General features: G+C 37.4%; 1 protein-coding gene across 1 annotated transcript; it reads left to right on the plus strand.

The window, feature by feature from the left end:
• The first annotated feature begins 401 nt into the window (after positions 1–401).
• On the plus strand, positions 402–19311 carry LOC145503138 (heterogeneous nuclear ribonucleoprotein 27C-like). The gene is made up of 14 exons (XM_081482608.1): positions 402–479; positions 595–828; positions 1007–1047; positions 1203–1284; positions 1698–1782; positions 2810–2887; positions 4281–4379; positions 4597–4645; positions 7000–7082; positions 11023–11149; positions 13057–13176; positions 15164–15223; positions 17858–18034; positions 18530–19311. Exons 2-14 carry the CDS (start codon positions 782–784, stop codon positions 18724–18726), a joined length of 1245 nt encoding a protein of 414 aa, XP_081338734.1. The 5' UTR covers positions 402–479; positions 595–781; the 3' UTR covers positions 18727–19311.
• Positions 19312–20624: the final 1313 nt, after the last annotated feature.

Raw genomic sequence — 20624 nt, forward strand, 5'->3', positions numbered from 1 at the left:
CGTGTTTCCTTCTCCTCTGTTTATTGGTCGCCTCTTGTGAAGTCAGACAATTGAGATCAACTTTTTTATTCTCCACGGGTCACGGACTTGACCCTGTTTGAGCTGAACAATATTCATGAATGCTAAAGACGTGTCATGCAACTTTCCTTTAGATCACGTATCTCTTTCCGTGAGCAACAGAGATCCATGGTGCAGTTTCCGTCTTTGTAATGTGAGCTGGTTGTTATATATCCTGCATGCAGACCTACGTGTTAAGCGACCTGTTATCACATAGCGCTTGTTACGTATTCCTGAAAGCTGATCGAACATTATGCAAAATTCTATTTCTGGAGTATTGAAAATGTCTCTAGCGCCAACGAAATCCGAACTTGAAGCTGCCAGCGACGCAAGCTGAGACATTTCTTCGCTTAGTTTTATTTAGTTTTTATTTTGATTGCCGTTTTGACTTTCTCTCCCTTGGTCTGAAGCCGGTTCTGAAGGTAATTAATGAGGAAGACAACAATTGGACGCGTTCTCTCTTTCGTGTCCTCTATCAGCCAAAACTCCTCGTAACAGACAAATGACCCACAAATGCACAACTGCTCACTTTTTTAGCTCAGATGGTACAGCGCCGATGGTTGAGTGATACCCACGCGGGCAGTCACGCGGGTAAAGCCCGAATCCTCGCGGGATTTCAAAGCACCACGTGGTTTGTCAAAGAAAATCCGGGACTTTTCATATCTTCAGCGTCAGTGGCCTGTTCGAGGAGAAATCAATTGCGCTCAGGAGTTCTGCTAAACGAATGAACGGCAAAATGGTTCGAGGAACAAGCCGAGGAGATGACATTGGGTAAGAAACTTACTCTTTGGTTTGGTGTAGTGCAGTCTGCGTTTCATGTAGAACTTTGCTCGGAATACCGACCATTTCATACTCACTTCACTTCACTTCATACTCATTTCATATTCAGAGAATTTCGATGAACGAATGCATTTGACTTGTAATGTATTGCTCTGCTTGTCCACTTTAGGAAGATCTTTGTTGGGGGATTATCCACAGAGACAACCAAAGGTAAAAGTGAGCTTATAACTTTAAACCTAATTGTGTAGAGAGAGATTTTCGGTTAAATCCTGCCTGATTCTTGAACGACTGTAAGGTGAGCTGTAGCACGTGCTTTGGATTCCTGTTGCTTGAAACTCACTTGTATCTTGTCCTTTTGATTACAGAAGGCTTACAGGAGTATTTTAAAGCGTTCGGTGAGGTCACTGACTGCATTGTCATGGTCGACAGTGTTTCTAAGCGCTCAAGGTAATGGTACTGTGAAAGATCTGTCGCACTTTATATAAGCTGAAGCCTAAATTCTTACTTATGATCTGCAGGAGGTCAGATGCATTAGATGATGTCATGGACAGTTTTTGTGTTTCTTTATTATATAAAACAAATGGATTCCATGTTGTTGTGCGTCTAACAGTTACAGTAATAGTAAATTTCAGTGTGTCTGTTCAGTAATAGATCACACAAAACGTCAAAATGTAGTAAGAACATCAGTGACACACTCGTGTGTCACTTTTTTGTTCTTATCACTTTTTGATGTCATTCATCTGTGATCAAATACTGAGGAGACAGATGGCAAGATGGAATCTATTTGTTAAATTGATTACCTTCAATATTGCTGGTGTAGAATTAGATTCCTTTTGCTTATGGTTGCTTATGTTTCGCAGGGGTTTTGGATTTGTAACATTTCAAGATCCTTCTTCAGTAGACAATGTGTGTCAAAAGAGTGATCACATACTGGACAGCAAAAAGGTAACACCTGTTTTCTTGTAAGTTGTTTGATTTAATGGCAAGAATGGTTTTATGTATGATTGCAAGGGAAAGCGAGATTGCAAATGTGCAAGTTATTTTGCAACTTTGTTTCAGTCGACATAAATGTACGAATGATAATTTGATTAGAATTCCCATGTTTTGGACTGTACGTTTAGCAAATGACACTGGATCTGCTGGTACTCTTGGAAGTGGCATGTTAATCTTATTTAGAAAACAGTCCTAAGAAAATATGCATGCTAATTGGTTAAAAATTGTGTTTCTATAACTCAGTAGAGGCACAGAACTAGCACGAGCTGTTGACGTAATGGTGGCGTGAGCAAAGAGAATTTACATTTTGATAATCAAAGTTAACAAGTTGTTTTCCTTTTTTTTATGTCACAGTGTTTTCTAAAAGAAATACAAAACATGTTCTCCGTGTTTCTCTCTAGTTTTAGTAGAATTCTACTAGTATACTAATGCAAACGCTGTAATCTGATTGGCTGAGCCATTGGTGTGCAGTGGCTTGGTGTGGTCAACAAAATTGCAATGTTTCTTCGTTTCTCCAAAGTTTTGAAAGAACATATAAAAACAAATGAATAAACAAAATTCCTGAGAAAACTAAAAGGAGGGCATTTACAATAGTTGGTTTGGCCTTCAGCCTCATCAACTATCACCTCATAGGAATCTCTAGCTCATAATCTAGCTAATTGTTAAAGAGAAACACTTGTGAAAGTTTGGGAGAACTCGAAAAAGCTGTGGAAACACGAGCTGTAGGCTCATGTTTCCACAACATTTCTCATTCCCCCAAATTTCCACTCTTGTTTCTATAACTCGATAGAAACATGGTACATGTTTTTTATTTCTTAAATGTAACTCTGTTTGTTAAGATGTCGTAAGTGAAACAGAAGCATGGTCTATTTAATCCAAATTTTGGACACATTATTGTACATAACTTTATAACTTTATAACTTTATTGGTTGTGTTTGATAAGCAACATACTTAAGGTGGCTTGATATTCCTCTCCTAGATTGATCCTAAGCGTGCTGTGCCGCGTGGACCAGGGCAGCAGGTTATGCTCTCCACACAATCTACTGGTGCACCCAGTGTGAGTATTAAAACGCTCCTGGTAGAACAGAACTGTTGGTCTGTCTTCAACTTTAGAGGTTCAGTCAGCCTTTACATGTCTCCAGGTTCTTTAGCATAAAGGACAATTAGATACATGTACTACTCCCCCAGGGTGGGATTGTCCATTGCAACGTACCCGCCAGCATGTTTCCAGTTTTTGGTGCAGATCTCCCAAGCTCCTTGGGAGCCATGAACATTTTAATACAGTACACTCAAATGCATAAAACAGCATAAGTATAAGAGTTTGTATGGGAATGTAACAATCATTTATAATGGTTAAAAATATGGAAAAGAAATTCAATCACTGTTTTCCACCAAATGAGAGATTTGAAAGGGCTCATGTCCTGCTACACAGTGAAAATTATTTTCAGCAAGTGGCATTAAGAGACTTCTTACTTACATTTATACATCAAATGCAAATATGGCGGACCACTCGGTCGGCACCCGGGATGAGTCACATGAAAGCAAGGCTAGTCAGGTTTTGATGTTTTGTTTTGACAATTTTTCCCCAGAAAAGTCTTGCTTTGTCGTCAATCTAGTCTGTTTTATTTAGCTGTGGCTATGAGCTGCTTTGTTTCTGAACACCACGAGAGGGGAAATAAATTTTTCCCCATTCACCTCCTAAGCTTAGGGAAAATAGTGGATCGATGCAATTTGTTGAGACGAAGGAAAGGAGTTCACGATCGCTGCAGGAATTAAAGTTTGTTCGCTACAATTCACATCAGAAGATCTTAGAAAAATTGTTTAAATGACGAGCTTATGTGGTGTTTGGTGGTGTTCCAACACAATCTACATGGCCAGTACCTTCCCCAAAGTAAAGTGAAGAAAAGCTCCTCTTGAACAACATCCTCTGTCTCAAAGAAAGAAGTTGACTTCACATCCACTTGCACAGAATTGCATGAAACAAATACTAAGGTGTAGTAACCAAGCGAATGAACTTCAACTGCCCCCATCGTTGTATCCAGTGAATGCTTTGAGCCAAATGAGAACAACTTGGAGCTAAATTCGGTTGCTTACACATTTTCTAAGATCTTCCAGCCTGCACAAACAAACTTTAACAGTTCCTTTGGCAATCGTGAACTACTTTCCGTTGTCTGTTTTCCCTGAGAGGCGACCACGGAAACAAAAATAGCACTTTCCCAGCTGTGGAAGATTTCAGTTCCTTTTGGTGGCATTCAGGAACACAACAGACGACGAAGCAAGACTTTTTTGGGGAAGCATTGTCAATACAAAACATCAAAGCCTGACTAGCCTTGCTTGCATGCGACTCGTCCCGGGTGCCAACAGAGCAGTCCGCCATATTTGCATTCGGTGTATTGAGCAGCAATATTTACACCATTGAAAACCAAACATTTTCTCCTTTATTCTTCCAGAGGGATTCAGGGAACAACGACCACAAAATATTTGTAGGTGGACTCAGCAGTAGCACCACAGAAGAAGATCTGCGCACATTTTTCAGTTCATTCGGCAAGGTACACTGCAAGGGTTGTGTACTCATTGATTAAACTGATAAAATATAATTGGATGTTTTAGTATGAGTACTTTGGTTTTGGTGTGAGCACTTAAACTCAAATAATGAAATAAAATGACTTGATTTCTGTTAAATTTTTCCCTCAAACTAAGCGTATGGCTGATGTGTAAGTTGGTTTTGCTACACATAATGTGGTGGTCTTTGTTTTGTTTCAACAGGTTGTTCATGTGAAGCTAATGTATGATAAAGAAAGCAACAGAATGAGAGGTAAGCATGTAAAGACTTTTGAAATACATAGTTCTTTGCTTGTTTTTTGTGTTTCTCCTTGGCTAATGCCAGCAGCTTTTATTTTCTATTTTAATTTTATAAAAGTTAGTTTACTTAATATATAGTTAATATTTCTGAAGGTTAAAAGAAAATAAAAATAACCTTAAATGCTGGTCTCACAAGATAAACACTTTTTTGTAGGACAAAATCTTGTCATGCTGATTTTATCAATTTACCAGATCAAATGGAGCATTGAATATTTCTTTGAAGATGTTTCAGTTCAACTATAGACTTCCTTATTGTGTGTAGTGTAGATATGGTGTGCACTTTTACTATTGAAACTGCTGGAGTGATGTAGTGTATGTTGATGTTGATTGTTTGTCTTATGGTCTCTCAAATGTTCATATATCTACTTTTTTGCTCGAACTCAAGATTATACTCAAAATTAATGGCAATCAATTTCCCAAGTGAGGATGTGCTCCTTGAGGATGAGATGTGAGACATATCGATTCCCAAATGTTGTTCTACCACTCAATTGGTTTAATAACTAAAATAAAATATATTAATACAAAATCATTCGAGACATATTTTCCTGTGCGTGTGCTAGTTATCTTAAGTATTTACAATGTAGTTATTGTCCCATCTGTGATGTTTTCTCTACAATTTTTATGTTATAGTTTTTATGTGGTCTTTTCCTAGTTTGTTCTAGAGTTGTCAAAATTTTTTTCAATTCCTATGTGAAACTTCCAAAATTATGAACTACACCTCTTATCTTGTTCTTAAAGTTTACATATTCTACTTAGATTATCCTTAAATGTTTGAAAAAAAAAAGTGTTGTTATTGCACCTTACAAGTTGTTCATTGTAGTACTTTTAGAATATTTTTTTTTTCTTCAGTTTAATCCTATTTGCGGTAGATTTCTTTCCGTAAAAAATAATTAAAGTCTGGCTTAGTTTTTAAATCCACTAATGGCTTTTTTTTTGTTACAATATATGGTGACAAAATTCAAGGTAAACAATTTTTGGCGTATTGAAGTTAGTCTGTAGGCTGTGTTAGCATCCACTGTAAGCCACAAGTACATGTAGTTCAGTTCAATTATAAGAATACAAATATCAGCTATTCTCAAGAAGAGATACAACTGTAAATTTAATGTAGATTCACTGAAAAAAATGAAGTGAAATTTACAGGGCAATATAATAAAGTTGTTTAAATTTTACACCCTCAAGGATATTCTTATAATATTGATTTCTTTGAATTGACTGAGATCTTTCGATGCTAATCATTATGTTTTGTTCTCTTATCTTCTGTTTGTGTATTTACAGTGTTTTGGTGTTGTTGTTTTACTTAATAGCTAAGAATCTCCTTTTGCTTAGTAGTATTTGTTCATATTTGCATATCTTTGTATTGTTCCTACTGAATGCTTCTTTCACTGTTGAGCTTGAGTACTTACTATGATAGTATTTTCATGATATACTTACTGGGACATTAAACTGTAATGATGAACATGGTTATAGTCATTGTACACTGTTGCTAACTTATAAATGTAAGCCAAAGGATGGAAAAGACAGTCCAGTAAATACACTATTGGTGGAAGAAAGAGTTTGGACACCACAGACCTAAAACCTTTCATTTAATTGCCTGTATACCGTTTGTGTAAAAAAAGCTGAAATGGCTTAAACCATGGCTCAGTACTGCCATTCAACAAACTAAAAATGTCTTAAAGTATGTCCTAGGAGTTCAGTGGCAGAAATATTTGATTCCCTGATTATGTTACCCTTATACAATAGACCATTTTACAGTTGTCTGCTCAGTGACCTGGCCTTTGAATGGCAGTGAGGCTGGAGGTGACCTTGTTTTGATACAGACCTCTATGCTTTTGTCATGTAAATGCACCCAGTTAGCATTAGAACAACTTGATTTACACAACAAAACCAGTAAGGTCTGTATCAAAACAAGGTCACCTCCACCCTTGCTGCCATTCAAAGGCCAGGTCACTGAACAGACAACTATAAAATGATCTATTTTGTCTTAACCACTATCCTTGTTGCTTTGCAAATTTGAAAGTCAAACTTGGATTAGACTTGTCCATGAAGCATATCAAAGAAAGTACTTGTGAAACAATCTAATCCATTTTTCATGAAATGGTGGTAGAGTTTGTTGACAAGGCTTAATTGTTGTCCAGCTAGCGTTATGACTTCCTGGCAACAATGAAACACTCCACCTTGACACTGCCCCTTTTCCTGGAGATTGCCATTCTTGAGTTCTTAAATTGTGCTTGTCATTATTTTGCAGCTGCGATTATCTTTACAGGAATTAACGTATGCTTTATTTTACGTATTACTATATTATGGTAGGCTTTGGTTTTGTAACGTTTGAGTCAAGTGAAGCTGTCGAGGAGGCTTGCCGTAAACATTATCATGACATCAATGGAAAAACGGTGTAGTTACAGTTTAAAATACTATTTGTTGTGTATTGATGTTAGTTAAGGTAGTTAATCCATATTTATGTTGATGAAGCATGTGTCATCAACAGTTCCTCCAGTACTACTGCTACTACTGATATAACCACGATTCTTTGTTGTGGTGGGCTTTTACAATGGCACATTAACCCACTGATGCCTGAATGAAATTGCCCGCGACCCACCCCTAAATTCCTGGCGTTTTTTTTGGAATATTTCAGAGTGAGCGACAGCACAAAAATAAACCATGTGCGCAGTAACCACAGACACAAGATCAGGTTTCAAGACATTGTTTATTTAAAGTTGAATAAATGAAGGGTCGAATATTAAAAAATATTAACAAAAAGAACTCAACCTGACGTGTAAAACTGATCAAAAATCAAGAAATTACATTATTTCTTTACTGCGTAACAAAATGTCCCACAGAAGCTGAGAAAATTGACTTTGCGAAAAATGAGTTGATTATTGACTCTGGAGGACAAAAAACGAAACCAAATACAACAGAGTTTCATTCTTGTACTATAACGGCTAACATTTGACAAAACAACGAAAAATAAAAGTGAAGAACTCATGTAAAACTCAATCTGAAAACAAGAAATTGAGTAATTGCTTCGCTGCGCGACAAAAATATTACGACGTTGCAAAAGAAAGATGAAAGTCGTAAATCAAAAAGACGACAAAAACAAGTGAATTATTTTGAGATCAGTCGTATTTCAACTGTGTTAATTAGTGGCCATTTAGTTCTTTTCGCAGCGGTTTTGTGGTAGCTGAATAACACTCCAAAAAATATTTGAACAAAGCGAATAAAATAAATAAACAAAGCGCCTGGAGGTCGCCGTAAATTAAATATGCAGAAATCCAGCATGCAAATTACTGTTCACTTTGAAAACCTAAAATTCCCAAATACAGGAAACCAAATGAAAGAAATGCAAAAGGAAGTTCAATAACAATAAATTTTCATTCAAGTTGAGGCGAAGAAACCTATTTGAAAGCAAAAAATTGTTCAAAATTTCGCAGATGTGCTTTGCTGCATGAACCGCATGTTCAAATTATTCTTCATGCTAACATGACTTGAGTTTTTGCCGACCGCTTTCACCGTCATTTTAACATCCATGGCTTTACCAATCATTCCCAAAGTTGAATTCAACTTCCAGGGAATAATGTACATTACCATTTGTGTTTCTTAAGTTCAAAAAAACTGCTTTAAATCTGCGATCTGTCGTCAAAACTTACGTGAAAGCACTCTGATCTTCATGTTTTCACAGTGGTTGTAGGAAGAAAAACTTCTTCACCAGAAAGTTTTGAGGACTCTGTACTCCTTGATCCTCCATTCTGAGGCCACCTAAACATTGATTTGTACTTTTCCTTTCTATTTTTAAGCCCAAATCAGTAATTTATCCATGTTAGGAATGAAAACAAGACCTTGCAAGTTTTTAGATTTGGCCCACAACATGCCATGATTACCTCCACTTTTTGAGCACGCAATTTTAAGAAGAAAAACCGTCTTTCTAGGACCCCTAAAGTCCTCTAAAACTATGCTCAGAAAGCCCAGTCTGATTGGTTTATTTGTCCTCAAGAACAATAGAACAATAGGAGAACCAAAAAGTCTTCAGGGAGGGTAGGAAAGGCAATTGTCCCCTAGTGCTTTTTTTGGGTAGTTACGGGCGGCACGGAAATAGAGGAGTTTTTCGCACAGGCAGTTACAGGTGGCACGGGCGTCAATGGGTTAAAGTCATTCTTTCAATGTGACTGGCCCGTCGAATGAAACATTTATGGAGTCAATGATGAATGTGTATTTTTGAATGAAAGACATTCTGCTCCAAAAGGGGAAGCAAACTTTTCTCTAAAGTTACTGTGTATTTATTTTTTTACTGATCACATTTCAGCATGTGATAATCGGTTACACCTGCTTTCAGAGTTACGCACATAGGCAACATCTTTCAGCATGCTATGTAAATGGTAGGATGACCTGTTTAACTGTGAAATGGGCAGTTTTTCTGGTTATTAGCAGAACAAATAACAAATAAGTGATAATTACTGATCTCAAATGACTGAAGAAGATTGTGGACCTTGCATGTTTCTCAATTTGCGGGATAATTCAAATGATTTGAGTGTAGTCGATCAGCTCCCAATAGTGACTACTGCTAAAATTAGGCTGTTACTGCTCAGTTAATATTTGAAAGTTGTAAATGTTCAAAACAGTCATTTTATCTCTCACAGAATGACCTCTTGATAATCCTAGCGTTAGTTTGATGAAAATAAAATCAATCTTTCGTGACTAACAGTCAAGTTCAACCGTGAACAAGTCAGCTGTGCCTACATTTTTGACATAGGGCAGGTTACTTAGCATGTCAAGGGATGGCATGTCGAAAGATGTCACCTATGCATGTAACACTGAAAGCAGGTGTTAGAACATCATGCTGAATTGTGTTCACTACAATTAGAAATTCTGTTGTTATTCAGAGATGAGATAGAAATGGGTGTCCAGGACATGGTCATTTAGTCATATGTTCGGATTGGATTGGACAAATTTATCCCTACATATTCAAATGTAACTGAAAGATTCAGAGTCGCTTTTGTTCACATCTATATGGAGGAACTAGTTGTAGGCTTAGGAGCCTGTAAATTTAAATTTGAATGTGTTGTTTTGGCTACTTTTCACATTTTATTTCCAGAGATATCTTTAGAAGCATACATGCACATGCATGCTCTTTTACTGAACAGATATTAACAATACATTAGTTGTTCTTCAATGGTTTAAGAGCATCCTTCTCTTATGCTGCTTTTGTGAACTTTCATGATGAAGTGGCCAAAGAACTGTAAAAGTACACTATATTTTGGCCTGTATTTTATTGTCATAGCTGCAATACACATTTTCTATCATCAAAATTCAGTATGAATTACTTTTGAAATAAACATTGCATATTGTATATATATTCTCACTTAGTACAGATTATAAATCCAGTCTAAAATTTCTTAATGGTATGGTTAGAGAATTGAGCATTGTATAGTCGATTGCTAGTTTACTCAAACTTATAGCCATACAAAGTCTAGATGAAACTTATCAAGGTTATTTGCATTACCAGTACTCAAGATATAGATTTACTAAAATAAGCATATTTTATGAGTAAGAAACAAAGAACAGTAACTGTAGTCAATCAAGTAACAAAAACTTTCAATTCTCTCGTAGTGTAAGTACTTTGATGTGCTCGTAGCAATATTCTTATGTATCTAAAAAAAAAATAGCAAACAGGTCCTCTACTGAACCGTCCAGTTAAAAGTGTGATAAATCTAAGAGAAGAGTTCATTTTTACTGGTCTTCATACTTTTGTTTGGTAAAACATATTTCAAGTCAGTAGATTGTAAGGAATACTTGTAGTGTATATTCCAATTCATCTCATTGTGTCAACTAGTCACAATGATATGATGGGATGTTGTAGCTACCAAAGTAAAATTTTCAGTTACAAATGTGCCGGTATATGTTAGGTTGCAATTTTGTGCCCAGTTGTTGCCAGGATAAAAACAGTTTAGTTAAGATCCTGAGTTGAATTTTGCTGACAATAAAGTCTTAAAGTGTTGTGTACATTTTCATCTATAGCATACTTCATCGTGATAACCTTGCTCCCCTTATTTTGATTGGTCTAAAAAGAAAAGGCAGTAGCCATGCATGTCAGTCATAATAGACTGATGGCCCATTGTTCTCATGGTACCTGATGTTGAGAGAACATATTTGGAAATTTGAAATTGGCTTTCACTTTTTTTGATTATTTCTATTTGTTGATAAGGCAACATTGACAATGTCATTTTGTTGTTTTGCCAACATAAAAAACGCAAGCACTAGATGAAACACTTTTTGTTAAGTTCAACTTAAACAGACTCCTTGACTTATTTTGCTGTTTGACTTGTGTTGTTCTTTCAGGCCGAGGCAAAGAAAGCAGAGCAGCGTGATTCCAGTAGAATGGGACAAGGAGGCAACATGGGCATGGGTGGAGCACAAATGAACAGTGGATACAACAGAGGACAGTTTGGGTATCCTCAAATGCCAGGTAAGGATTTATTTTATGGCAACTTTTGTTTGATTGTGTTACATTTTCTAAGACCAAACAATGCTAATAATACAAGCTTTGCATTATTGAGGAATCATTCAAACTGTCAACTCAAAATTTCAGCTCAAGTCATTTAAAATAATTATCATTAATTTAACCCATTGACGCCTGCATAAAATTGCATGCGGCCCACCCCTACGTCCCTGGCACTTTTTATAAATGTTTCAGAGCAAACGTAAGAGCAACAGTAAATCATATGCAGAGTAACCAAAGACACAAGATCAGGTTTCAAGACATCATTTATTTAAAGTTGAATAACTGAAGGGCCAAAATAATAAAAAGTTATATTTTTTCTCAAGCATCTGACCTGGCCGGAATCCTAAATCCTCGAATTTGATTGGCTAATCATGCGCTTGTGACCAGTCCAGCTTTTTACGATACGGCCCACGGGCCGGATTTTCTTCCCCGCTGTAGCAATTACGGCTCCTAAATTTTGCTCGTTTAAGTTAGTGGTAGTCGTCAATCTTTTGCCTTTTTTACACTTCCATCAACGATTAGTCAACGCAAGTTTATCTCTGTTCACTTTAAAATGGCAAGGAAAGTCACTAAGTAAATTCAATTGAGTGTTTTGATGTTGTGAGAGTTTGTTTGGTTGTTTGTAGCTTGGCGCTGTAATGGTGTGTAATCCTGTGGTTCTCTTACCATAAAATTTGAGTCAATTTCAGTCCAGTTTACCTCTGATCATTGCTGTATTTAGGAGAATTTCTGTGGAATACACTTGACGAAATTCCTCCCTTTCAGCTATTCAATGTACAGTAGAAAAGTCTGATTTCAAGTGATTTTATTAGAAACAACTGGCAGAAATTGCTTTTGTGGTAAAACTTCAAACTTTGCACAAAATTTCACACTGCAAAACAAATTTTGGAGAACTTAACTGGTGAAATAAATGCAAATGACATAAAGGAGGTCAGAATAAATCTGTTCTTTAATACATCTGAGTTACTTGCTCGTTGTGAAGTTTTTTACAAATCGTTAGTAGACGGCGCGCAAGCCAATTCAATGACAAAGTCGCGTAAACAAACCCATTTGTAATCTGTAAAACCAATTTACTGCAGGAAAAAAAATAAACATGTTATTTGCCGGCTTAGGGTTGGTTCATATAGTGAAAAACTGTGACCTCGGACTTGAAAATGCTGCCCCAGGCCTGTGGACCTCCCAGCCGGTAAATAACATACATATATCAACAAAAAAACACAACCTGTTGTGTAAAACAGATTAGAAAACAAGAAATTACAGTTCTGTGTCTTATTTCTTTTCCACACGACAAAGTGCCCAACAGAAGCCAAGAAAATTGATTATGCGTTAATGAGTTAATTATTGACCCCGGAGGACAAAATGAAATAAAATACAACAGAATTTCCATTCTTACTCTTCTACTTTAGTGGCTAATATTTGGAAAACAACTTAAAATAAAAGGGAGAGACACTTGTAAAAACCAGTTTGAAAAAAAGAAATTGAATAAGTTCTTCGTTGTATGACGGAATAATACAGGGCAGCAAGAGAAACTAAAATAAAAAGCTTAATAAAAAAGACAACAAAAACAAGCCAATGTTTTGAGATCAGTCTTATTTTAACTGTGTTGAATTAGTGGCCACTTGGTGCACTTTGAGTCAGAAAATCTATGGTAGGGCTGGAAGAAAGGAATCAGGAGTCTTCTATGTATTACTGTAACATTAATCATGATTAATGTGTGTGCCATAATAAGGCAACTTTGTTAATGCAACCTCTCTGTAGATACAACAAAGTTTTTTATTTCTTGACAGTTGTTGTATTTAAGGTTGGTATCTAAAGTTATGCATTAGCAAATTTCCTATACAGTAATAAAAAAATAATTCTGTTGTCAAAAGGTCAGTTTGGTGTCCCTCCTGCTGGTCCGCCTGGCATGGGCAGAGGTTATGGAGGTTACAGTGCAATGACTCCAGGATATGGTGGGACAGCACCTATGGTTGGAGCAGCATATGGTTATGGTAAGGTCACTCCTTACTACTAGCATTTCTCATTAAGTCACTACATACAAATTATCTTCTTCACTTGGCTGAGAATATATACAACGTGTAGGTTGTCTCAAAATTAGTATATGGGTATCCCTGGTGACAGAATCATCTGTATAGCAACACTAGTGACAAACTTACTATATACTTTCACGTGGATGTAGCTAAGAAAACCCAAAGTCAGCTCATTAACAAGTCCAGCTGGCTTTTCTGACCTTAGCAGCTTCAAAGTTTACTTGGGTGAAGCGAAATCACATGGGTGGGTGGTCATGTGTCATGCATCATTGGCTCATGGGTCGTACGTGAAGATAATGCAAGATTTACTTATTTGGGTCCTAATGGTCCAGTAACCTGCGAACAGGTTCCTGGTGAGCCCAAATGAAGCGAGGGAGCCTGTAGACATTCTACTGATGCCGCCGTTCTATGATGCCAGCTCCTGGTATCATGATATGATTGGTTAAATTGATTCTGAAGTGATTCTGAAGGGTACTTTATGCTCTGTTATGAGAAGGAATTTTAAGTAAATGCTAGTGGAGTGGAGCCGTTTGGCAGTGTTATAGCAATTTTTTTGAGAGGTCAAAGGCATGGTTTCCAGACCTTCTGTTATCTGCTTGTCACTTCGCAGAGTTTGACACCTCTATCATGTGCTTATAATTTCTTTAGGGTCATTTCAGTATTGCAAAATATGTTTTAATCTCTCTAAGTAATAGCTCTGGAGGGACAAAGTTAAGTTTGAAATATTCTGTGAACATGTTGCTTACTTGCACTCTATATTATGACACCCGACCCAGCTATTTGATTAGCTCGATTAGAACTGTTTGCAAGTACCGAAAATGTAGCTTCTTGACAGGTCTAATTAACTCATTGACTGATTTTTTACAGGCTTATCACCAAGGGCGGATAGGCACATCAAAAACAAAGTCTACAGGCTTCGCTGTCCCCGCCCCGATCATTTTGCTCTCCAAATTCTTCAGTTTTGCACTCGCCAAAATTTTTTTCCCATCCTCGCTGGGAGCCTGTTCGCAGGCTAATGGTCCAAATGATGAAAAGTGTATTAACTCTTGTTGAAGGCTTTATATCAGGACCGAGCTGAATTATGAAACTCGAAAGAGTTATTTATGAAACAACTAATCAAAGTTTTTGAAAGTTTTACTTATCTTTATCTTTGATAAGATAAGAAATGAATTCATTAGCCATCCTTGTGGATCCCTCCCATATTTCCACGAGTTTGGAACGAATTCAATTAGAACTCTGCAGAGTTACATAATGTAGCATGATAAATCGAATACTGAGGTGGATATTTCGTTTTAATGAAAAAAGTTGGAAAAGCATGGCATTGTCAAATTAGTATATCAGTAATGTGGGAATTAAGCTTCTAACAGTTTTGGAGGCCAATTTGATGGGTAGGCAAAGTGGTCAGAAATTACAGTGTTTGTATGGGAATTCTATGGCAAATACGTTTTCTTTTAAGCCTAATTCTGGACAGTTTTATGAATAGCAGAGTTAAGATACTGGTCTATGTTTTTTTTTGCGAAATTGTATGCGGCTTACATGTTCACGCCACTTCAAGTGTACAAATGTATGTGAATGCAATCCCTTGTCTAGGTTGGAGTTATACTATACTTGTACCATGTCAGATTCAAGTTTTCTGTGGTTTCCTTTCTTATGTAGGAAGATTTTCCCAGAAGGTACCCTCGAAAATAAACACCAGAATAGTAAAATAGGGCGTGATAATCTAGGTTGCCTTATGAAATTATAACTGAGACAGTACCCTGAGCACCACATACTGTTATTACTGAGCCAAGGTATTTAATTAGATACAAACTCTGGGGTTTAGCTGACCAAACAATATTATTTTGGTGTAAGGTTGGAGTTATACTCCATGTTACTATTGAATGTTAACATTGGCTGTTTCAGAGACTGTTTTTAGTTTCTTTAATTAATAATTTGACTTTTATTGTAGGAGGATATGTTGATCAGAGTGCTATGTATGGTGCACAAGCTGCTCCTGCTGCCTCTGCTGGTAAGAATCAAGACAACAAAGGTTCATAACAGTAACAGTGCAAGAGCTTTTTATTATAATATGGGAATCAGTATTAGCCCAAAGAGCTAGACATCTGACTAATTACTAAGTTTCACAAGCTTTTTAAGTGTTTGCAGTCAAATTGTGTCTGATGTAGAATGACCACTTTGTCTCGCATGGCCAGTAAACTGCTCCACTGAAAATGCCAACTTTGTCTTGGTGCTATGTAAGCTGTTGTAAGTTCTGTCTATTAAAATTCAGTTACGTAATGATTCGATTTAGTGCCCAAGGTGCTTATTTACTTTTAGTACCTGAAGAGAGGGCGTTTATTTGGGACAGGGCACCTATTTCTTTATTGAGAAACGACCAAATGTTCAAAACAAAACTTTAATATTGTTTTTATTTAAAAAAAGGAACAATAACAGAAACTGTAACAGTAACAAATATATGGTGGGAAATTTAATCTATTTTGATGGCGATAGCTTTGACGGTGTCGTTTTAGAGATATTCCCGTTTTTTGTATTATGCAAATTTGGAAAGTGATGCATCATAAATAGTTCTGCTTAAACAGTAAAATGCGGAATCGAGAATATCTCCAGTGCAGTGTTCTTCAAACTTGGCACCAGAAATGTACATCACGGAAGAAACAGAATGACACCTACTATGTTGTTGCCATGGCAACAGTCTTGGCTCCAGTCTCGTTCTATGAAAAACCAGACGACGATCGAATAGTATCCCATGATGCAATTTTCTATGTACGTGACGCAACATCGAAGTTATCATGGATTTCAGCGTGAAATAACGTGGTTTTCTCCGCGGTCTATTTCTTATTTTTATTGCAGTAAAAGGTTAGAAAAGTGCATTATTTAAATCTTTGACACGATTATAATGTTTTGTAAGTGTTTAAGGGCGCGGCCTTATTATAGTATTCTTGTCTTTGATTATGTTATATGATTATTTGCATCACAAAGTGTTCGTTGACCCGTAACAAGGTCATGAATATTCGCTTTTCTTTGCACAGTATGTTGATGTCTTCGATTTTTGGGCATCACGCCACAAAATATAGACATAATAATGATTTTTGGCAAAGAAGTACCGAGAAGTACCCGCATTTTTATGACCTTTTAAGCGATCGAAGTGGACTGAAATTTCGTAACATACCAGTGTTGCGTGTGTGAATGTCTGCGTCAAGTCTCAGTTCGTTTGGCGCTTTATTCCCGAGCTTGGTCATCTTTTAGAGTCAAAATGATTATTTTCGAAGGTGTTTTGGTTACTATTCTTTCCGAAACTGCAAAATGCTCAGCAATGATAACTAGCCTTAGTAATGATTGTTTAACTTCGTAAATTTCAATAGTTCAATGGAGCCGTAATCAAAAGATGTCATGCAGCAAACGGCACAACACGAAACAAGCCTGCTAAGAAGCGGACAAGAGATGTCAAAAGAAAAATCAGAAAACCCCTTTACATCTCTTCCGAGAATGTACCTGTTGTAACTTATTCGTATCAGCACAGGGCTTCTTACCCCAGCGAATAATTCGTCCGTAGGCGAATTCACAACAACCACAGGGACGAGAGCTCTTCTTCGTTCGTCCATGCTTTCCACATAGCTTATAAGTATTTCTCGACAGACCAACGAAACACAAGTAAAACCTTTCACTGTAACGGCAAAATTCTCCTTTGAAAAGCAGTGAATATAAACTAACTCGGTACTCTTAAAAGCAGAAGCCACGGAATCCAGACAAGTGTGAAAGCACGCCATGGCTTCATCGCGAGAGCGTGGAATAAATGATGACGTCACGTACGCAGTGATAATATAAGCCTAAACCAGATGCATCATGGGATACTATTCGATCGTCGTCTGATGAAAAACCAAATATCCCTATTTGCAACCTTTTAAAGTGGGACAGAGGGTCTTGCTCGGAACACACATGGTTCCCCTATTGTCTTAACTCTCCCCCTTAGATTGTTGCGAGTGGATGATCCTTGTTTAAGATAAAATCTGGGAATTTTAGTCTTAATTAAAACAGGATCAGCGGCATAACTGTTGTCATAGCAACGGCACGATGGGTGTGATTTTGTTTCTTTTGTGATGTACATTTCTGGTGCCAAGTTTAAAGAACACTGCTTTAATATTTCTAGAGATATTTATGTTGTACTGTTTAAGTGGAACCACCTATTACGTCATCACTTTCTTCATTTGCATGATACAAAAACATAAATCTCTCTTAAACGGAAAAAGATATTCCAAAAAGGAAAACGCCATTCGTCTTTACTTTGAAAAGCCTTTCAAATAAGCAGCAATTATTTTTTACTTCATAGGCACTTAAATAAAAACACATTTGAAGGGGGTGCTTATTAAAAAGGGGGCGCTAAATTGAATCATCACGGTAGCCAGTTTCCTGTTTGAGAGTACTTTGTTTGAGTCTTGAAAAGAAATGTTACCAGTGTATGGAAGAAGTCTTCACCTTTGCTCAAAAAATATTTTTATGAGAATGTATGAACCCAACGTAGCTTCAGTTGCGTCAATTGCTGAGTAACTTCCATGGTTTTAGAACCAGCCATTTCCAAAGATCTATCATATGAAGACAGTTGTTCTGCTTTGATGTTCCTAACCTATACGGTTGATTTTCACAGCGTATGGACCAAGTTATGGTGCTGCACCAACGTCAGCAGCATCTATGGCTGCAACATCAGGAGGGTATCCTGACTATAGTCAGATGACAGCTGCATCACAAGGCGGAATACCTGCTGCTGCCCCTGGTGCCCAGCCTCGCTTGGAAACCCCTGCTGCCGCAGATTATTCAGCATATGGTGAGAAAGCATGCCCATTTTATTGCACCTCTCGCAGTTTTGTTAAAATTTCATTTCCAAGTGTTGCACTGTCATGCTTGGCTATGGGTATGGTAATGGCTATGCGCCCAAAGACAAACATGGGAGATGATTGTACGAATGGTACAAGGGCCAACTTCCTTCGAGACCGGTTTTGGATGGTTAAGGAGTCAATGGGTAAAATGCAACAATAGTCCAGTTTCAAGTTATCCAACTCATTGAACGCAGACTACATGTATGCATTTTGAGTCCCTACCTTCAATTAAATTGTTGTGTATCCAATGTATTCGGTAAACGTGGGGTGACTCAAAACTGGACTGTTGAAATAAAATGAAACTCTAAAATCAGCGAGGTTATGGAAACTTTAAGGGAGCATCCTTGACCGTACATATGAATAATGCAGTTGTGACAATATGATACCAGTGTTGGAGTTCATGTGTTTTCATTAATTGATGCTGTTTGTTGTTTTTTTCACAGGCCTGGGTAACTATCAGCAACAAGAGTCCAGTTATGGTCCTGCAAGAACATCTTTCTCTTCAGATGCTAGCGGCTACAGCAGCTATGGGGCTAATGCCGACCAAACAGGCTATGGACCAAGTGCCTATGGAGGTGGAGAGAATTTTGGACGAGGGACCCCCAATGTTTCTCGTGGATTCCATCCATACGGACGCTAGAGAACTTTGGCGACGTTTTATCCAAATAATGCATGTTCCGCGTTAAAGTTTCAGAACTGTTTATCCTTCCTAGCTTTTCAGGAGATTTTAGACACAATATTCTGCATATAGCGTCTTTTAACCTCCTTGAATTTGTTATTCTTTTGTTTTAGTAGCAATTCCAGGCGCCAAGGAAGGCTTTTATACGCCGGCTTTGCTGAGTTGATACTCAACACTGTAAAAACTATCCCTTTCAAAACATTCACACTGCTGACAGCCCTAGCTTCTGACCAAAACTTTTCGAATCCGGAATGGTTGTCGTTATGATTGCCGCTTATTAAGTGATTATAATATTTTGAACAGCTGCAACAATGTTTTTCACTAGAATAGAAGTGTCTCCCTGTGCTGGTTATCTGAGAGCCTTGACAATTTTAAGTGTGCTCTGGCAGGGATAACGTTAGTGTAAAGAAACCATTATGTTAATTTACAAACGTAATTTTTTTTCTCCGAATAGATGTTTAGGAAGCGGCTTTTTAAATTGACTGTATCATAAGTATGGTGTACCATCTTTACAACTGCTCAGTAAAATATTTTATGACATTCTTTCGTGTGAAGACTTGTGTTCTGTGAACTTGGTGTCAGTTAATTGAGTAGCAGACTTACTCGCGCGTGGAAGATGCTGTTCTTGGATTGTTGCCTTTTACGTGTACATTAACTGCGTACAAATTTCAGATTTGACTCGCTATTTTCCATTTTCTACACGTAGACGTACACTACACTCAAATTTGCTAAGTTTTGGACATCTTGCAGCATCTCAACTGTCTTTTGAGTGTTCTTTTTTTTTAATAATCGTTTACAATAGCATCGAAAATTCACCAGTAAATCTGTGAAATCGCGCGTTTATTACAGCTCGTAAGATTACTTTACCTTTGAAACCTTAACAAGAATCGTAGTTGGGTTAGTTGAGCTGGTGAGGCCTAGGTATCACACCAACTGTATACAATTAAAACCGAAGATTTCGTCGGCTATTTCCAAGTAACCAGGCGTAAACGGCAAAGGGATAGGGAGGCGAAAAACCCCTCTCCGGGTTAACGCCTTTTATCCCTAAAACGAGTTCTGATGCTAAATCAATGGAAATGATTTGATTTGCAACATAATGACCTGCCCCTATTGTCTCGGTTTAAAATAGAGGAAATTGCAACTACGAAATTACCTGTTGACATATTACAACGCTCCAGTCTTCGCCCACTTAAAAAAGTTGTGACCAGCTATGCTGCATGTCCTGCAAAAGTGCAGCCGAACCTCCGGTTGCGACCACCTCTCCTCAGCGACCAGTTTTCCAAAATACCAAAAGTTTTCAAGTCAAATCACTATATTTGGAACCTCTTGTAAGTGACCACCTCTCGTAAGCGACCGCGACACTTGGTCCACTTGTAAAGCTTAAAGTTTGAAATTTTCTTTTGTTTTTAACCTCCCGTAAGCTACCATTAGGCAGATAATAGAGCGGAAATCGGATAAGGTTTTGTAAAATCATTGCATTCCTAGGTAGTACAAGGGACGGAAATTTCTCAGTTGGAAGTAACGGATTTTTTCCCGAAATTGTCTTTGTTTTACATGAATAAAACACTTAAAAAATGAAAAAAAATGCACATACACTGTACTTTATCAGTCTTAAAATAGACAGGCGACCGTAACTGTCCTATAATAACAGAAAACTAGAACTGAATTCCTGATTCACTGTTCCCTCGAGAACTGTCAACAGTGTAATGAAACTACAGTATAAAAATCGAAGTACAGTGTTGGGCTCTAAGCTCTCGTATTAAAGTGACCACCTCCCGTAAGCGACCACCTAGGACACCTAGGCTTGATATTTTGGATGGTCGCTTACGTGCTTACGGGAGGTTAAGGTTCGACTGTAC

The sequence above is a fragment of the Orbicella franksi genome, chromosome 1 (assembly GCF_964199315.1).
Source record: "Orbicella franksi chromosome 1, jaOrbFran1.1, whole genome shotgun sequence".
In the NCBI taxonomy this organism is placed as follows: domain Eukaryota; kingdom Metazoa; phylum Cnidaria; class Anthozoa; order Scleractinia; family Merulinidae; genus Orbicella; species Orbicella franksi.

Coding starts and splice junctions, on each gene's coding strand:
- LOC145503138 (XM_081482608.1), top strand. CDS start 782: ATGAACGGCAAAATGGTTCGAGGAACAAGCCGAGGAGATGACATTGG. Junction 1,783..2,809: donor ACATACTGGACAGCAAAAAG/GTAACACCTGTT, acceptor TTCCTCTCCTAG/ATTGATCCTAAGCGTGCTGT. Junction 15,224..17,857: donor TGCTCCTGCTGCCTCTGCTG/GTAAGAATCAAG, acceptor TGATTTTCACAG/CGTATGGACCAAGTTATGGT.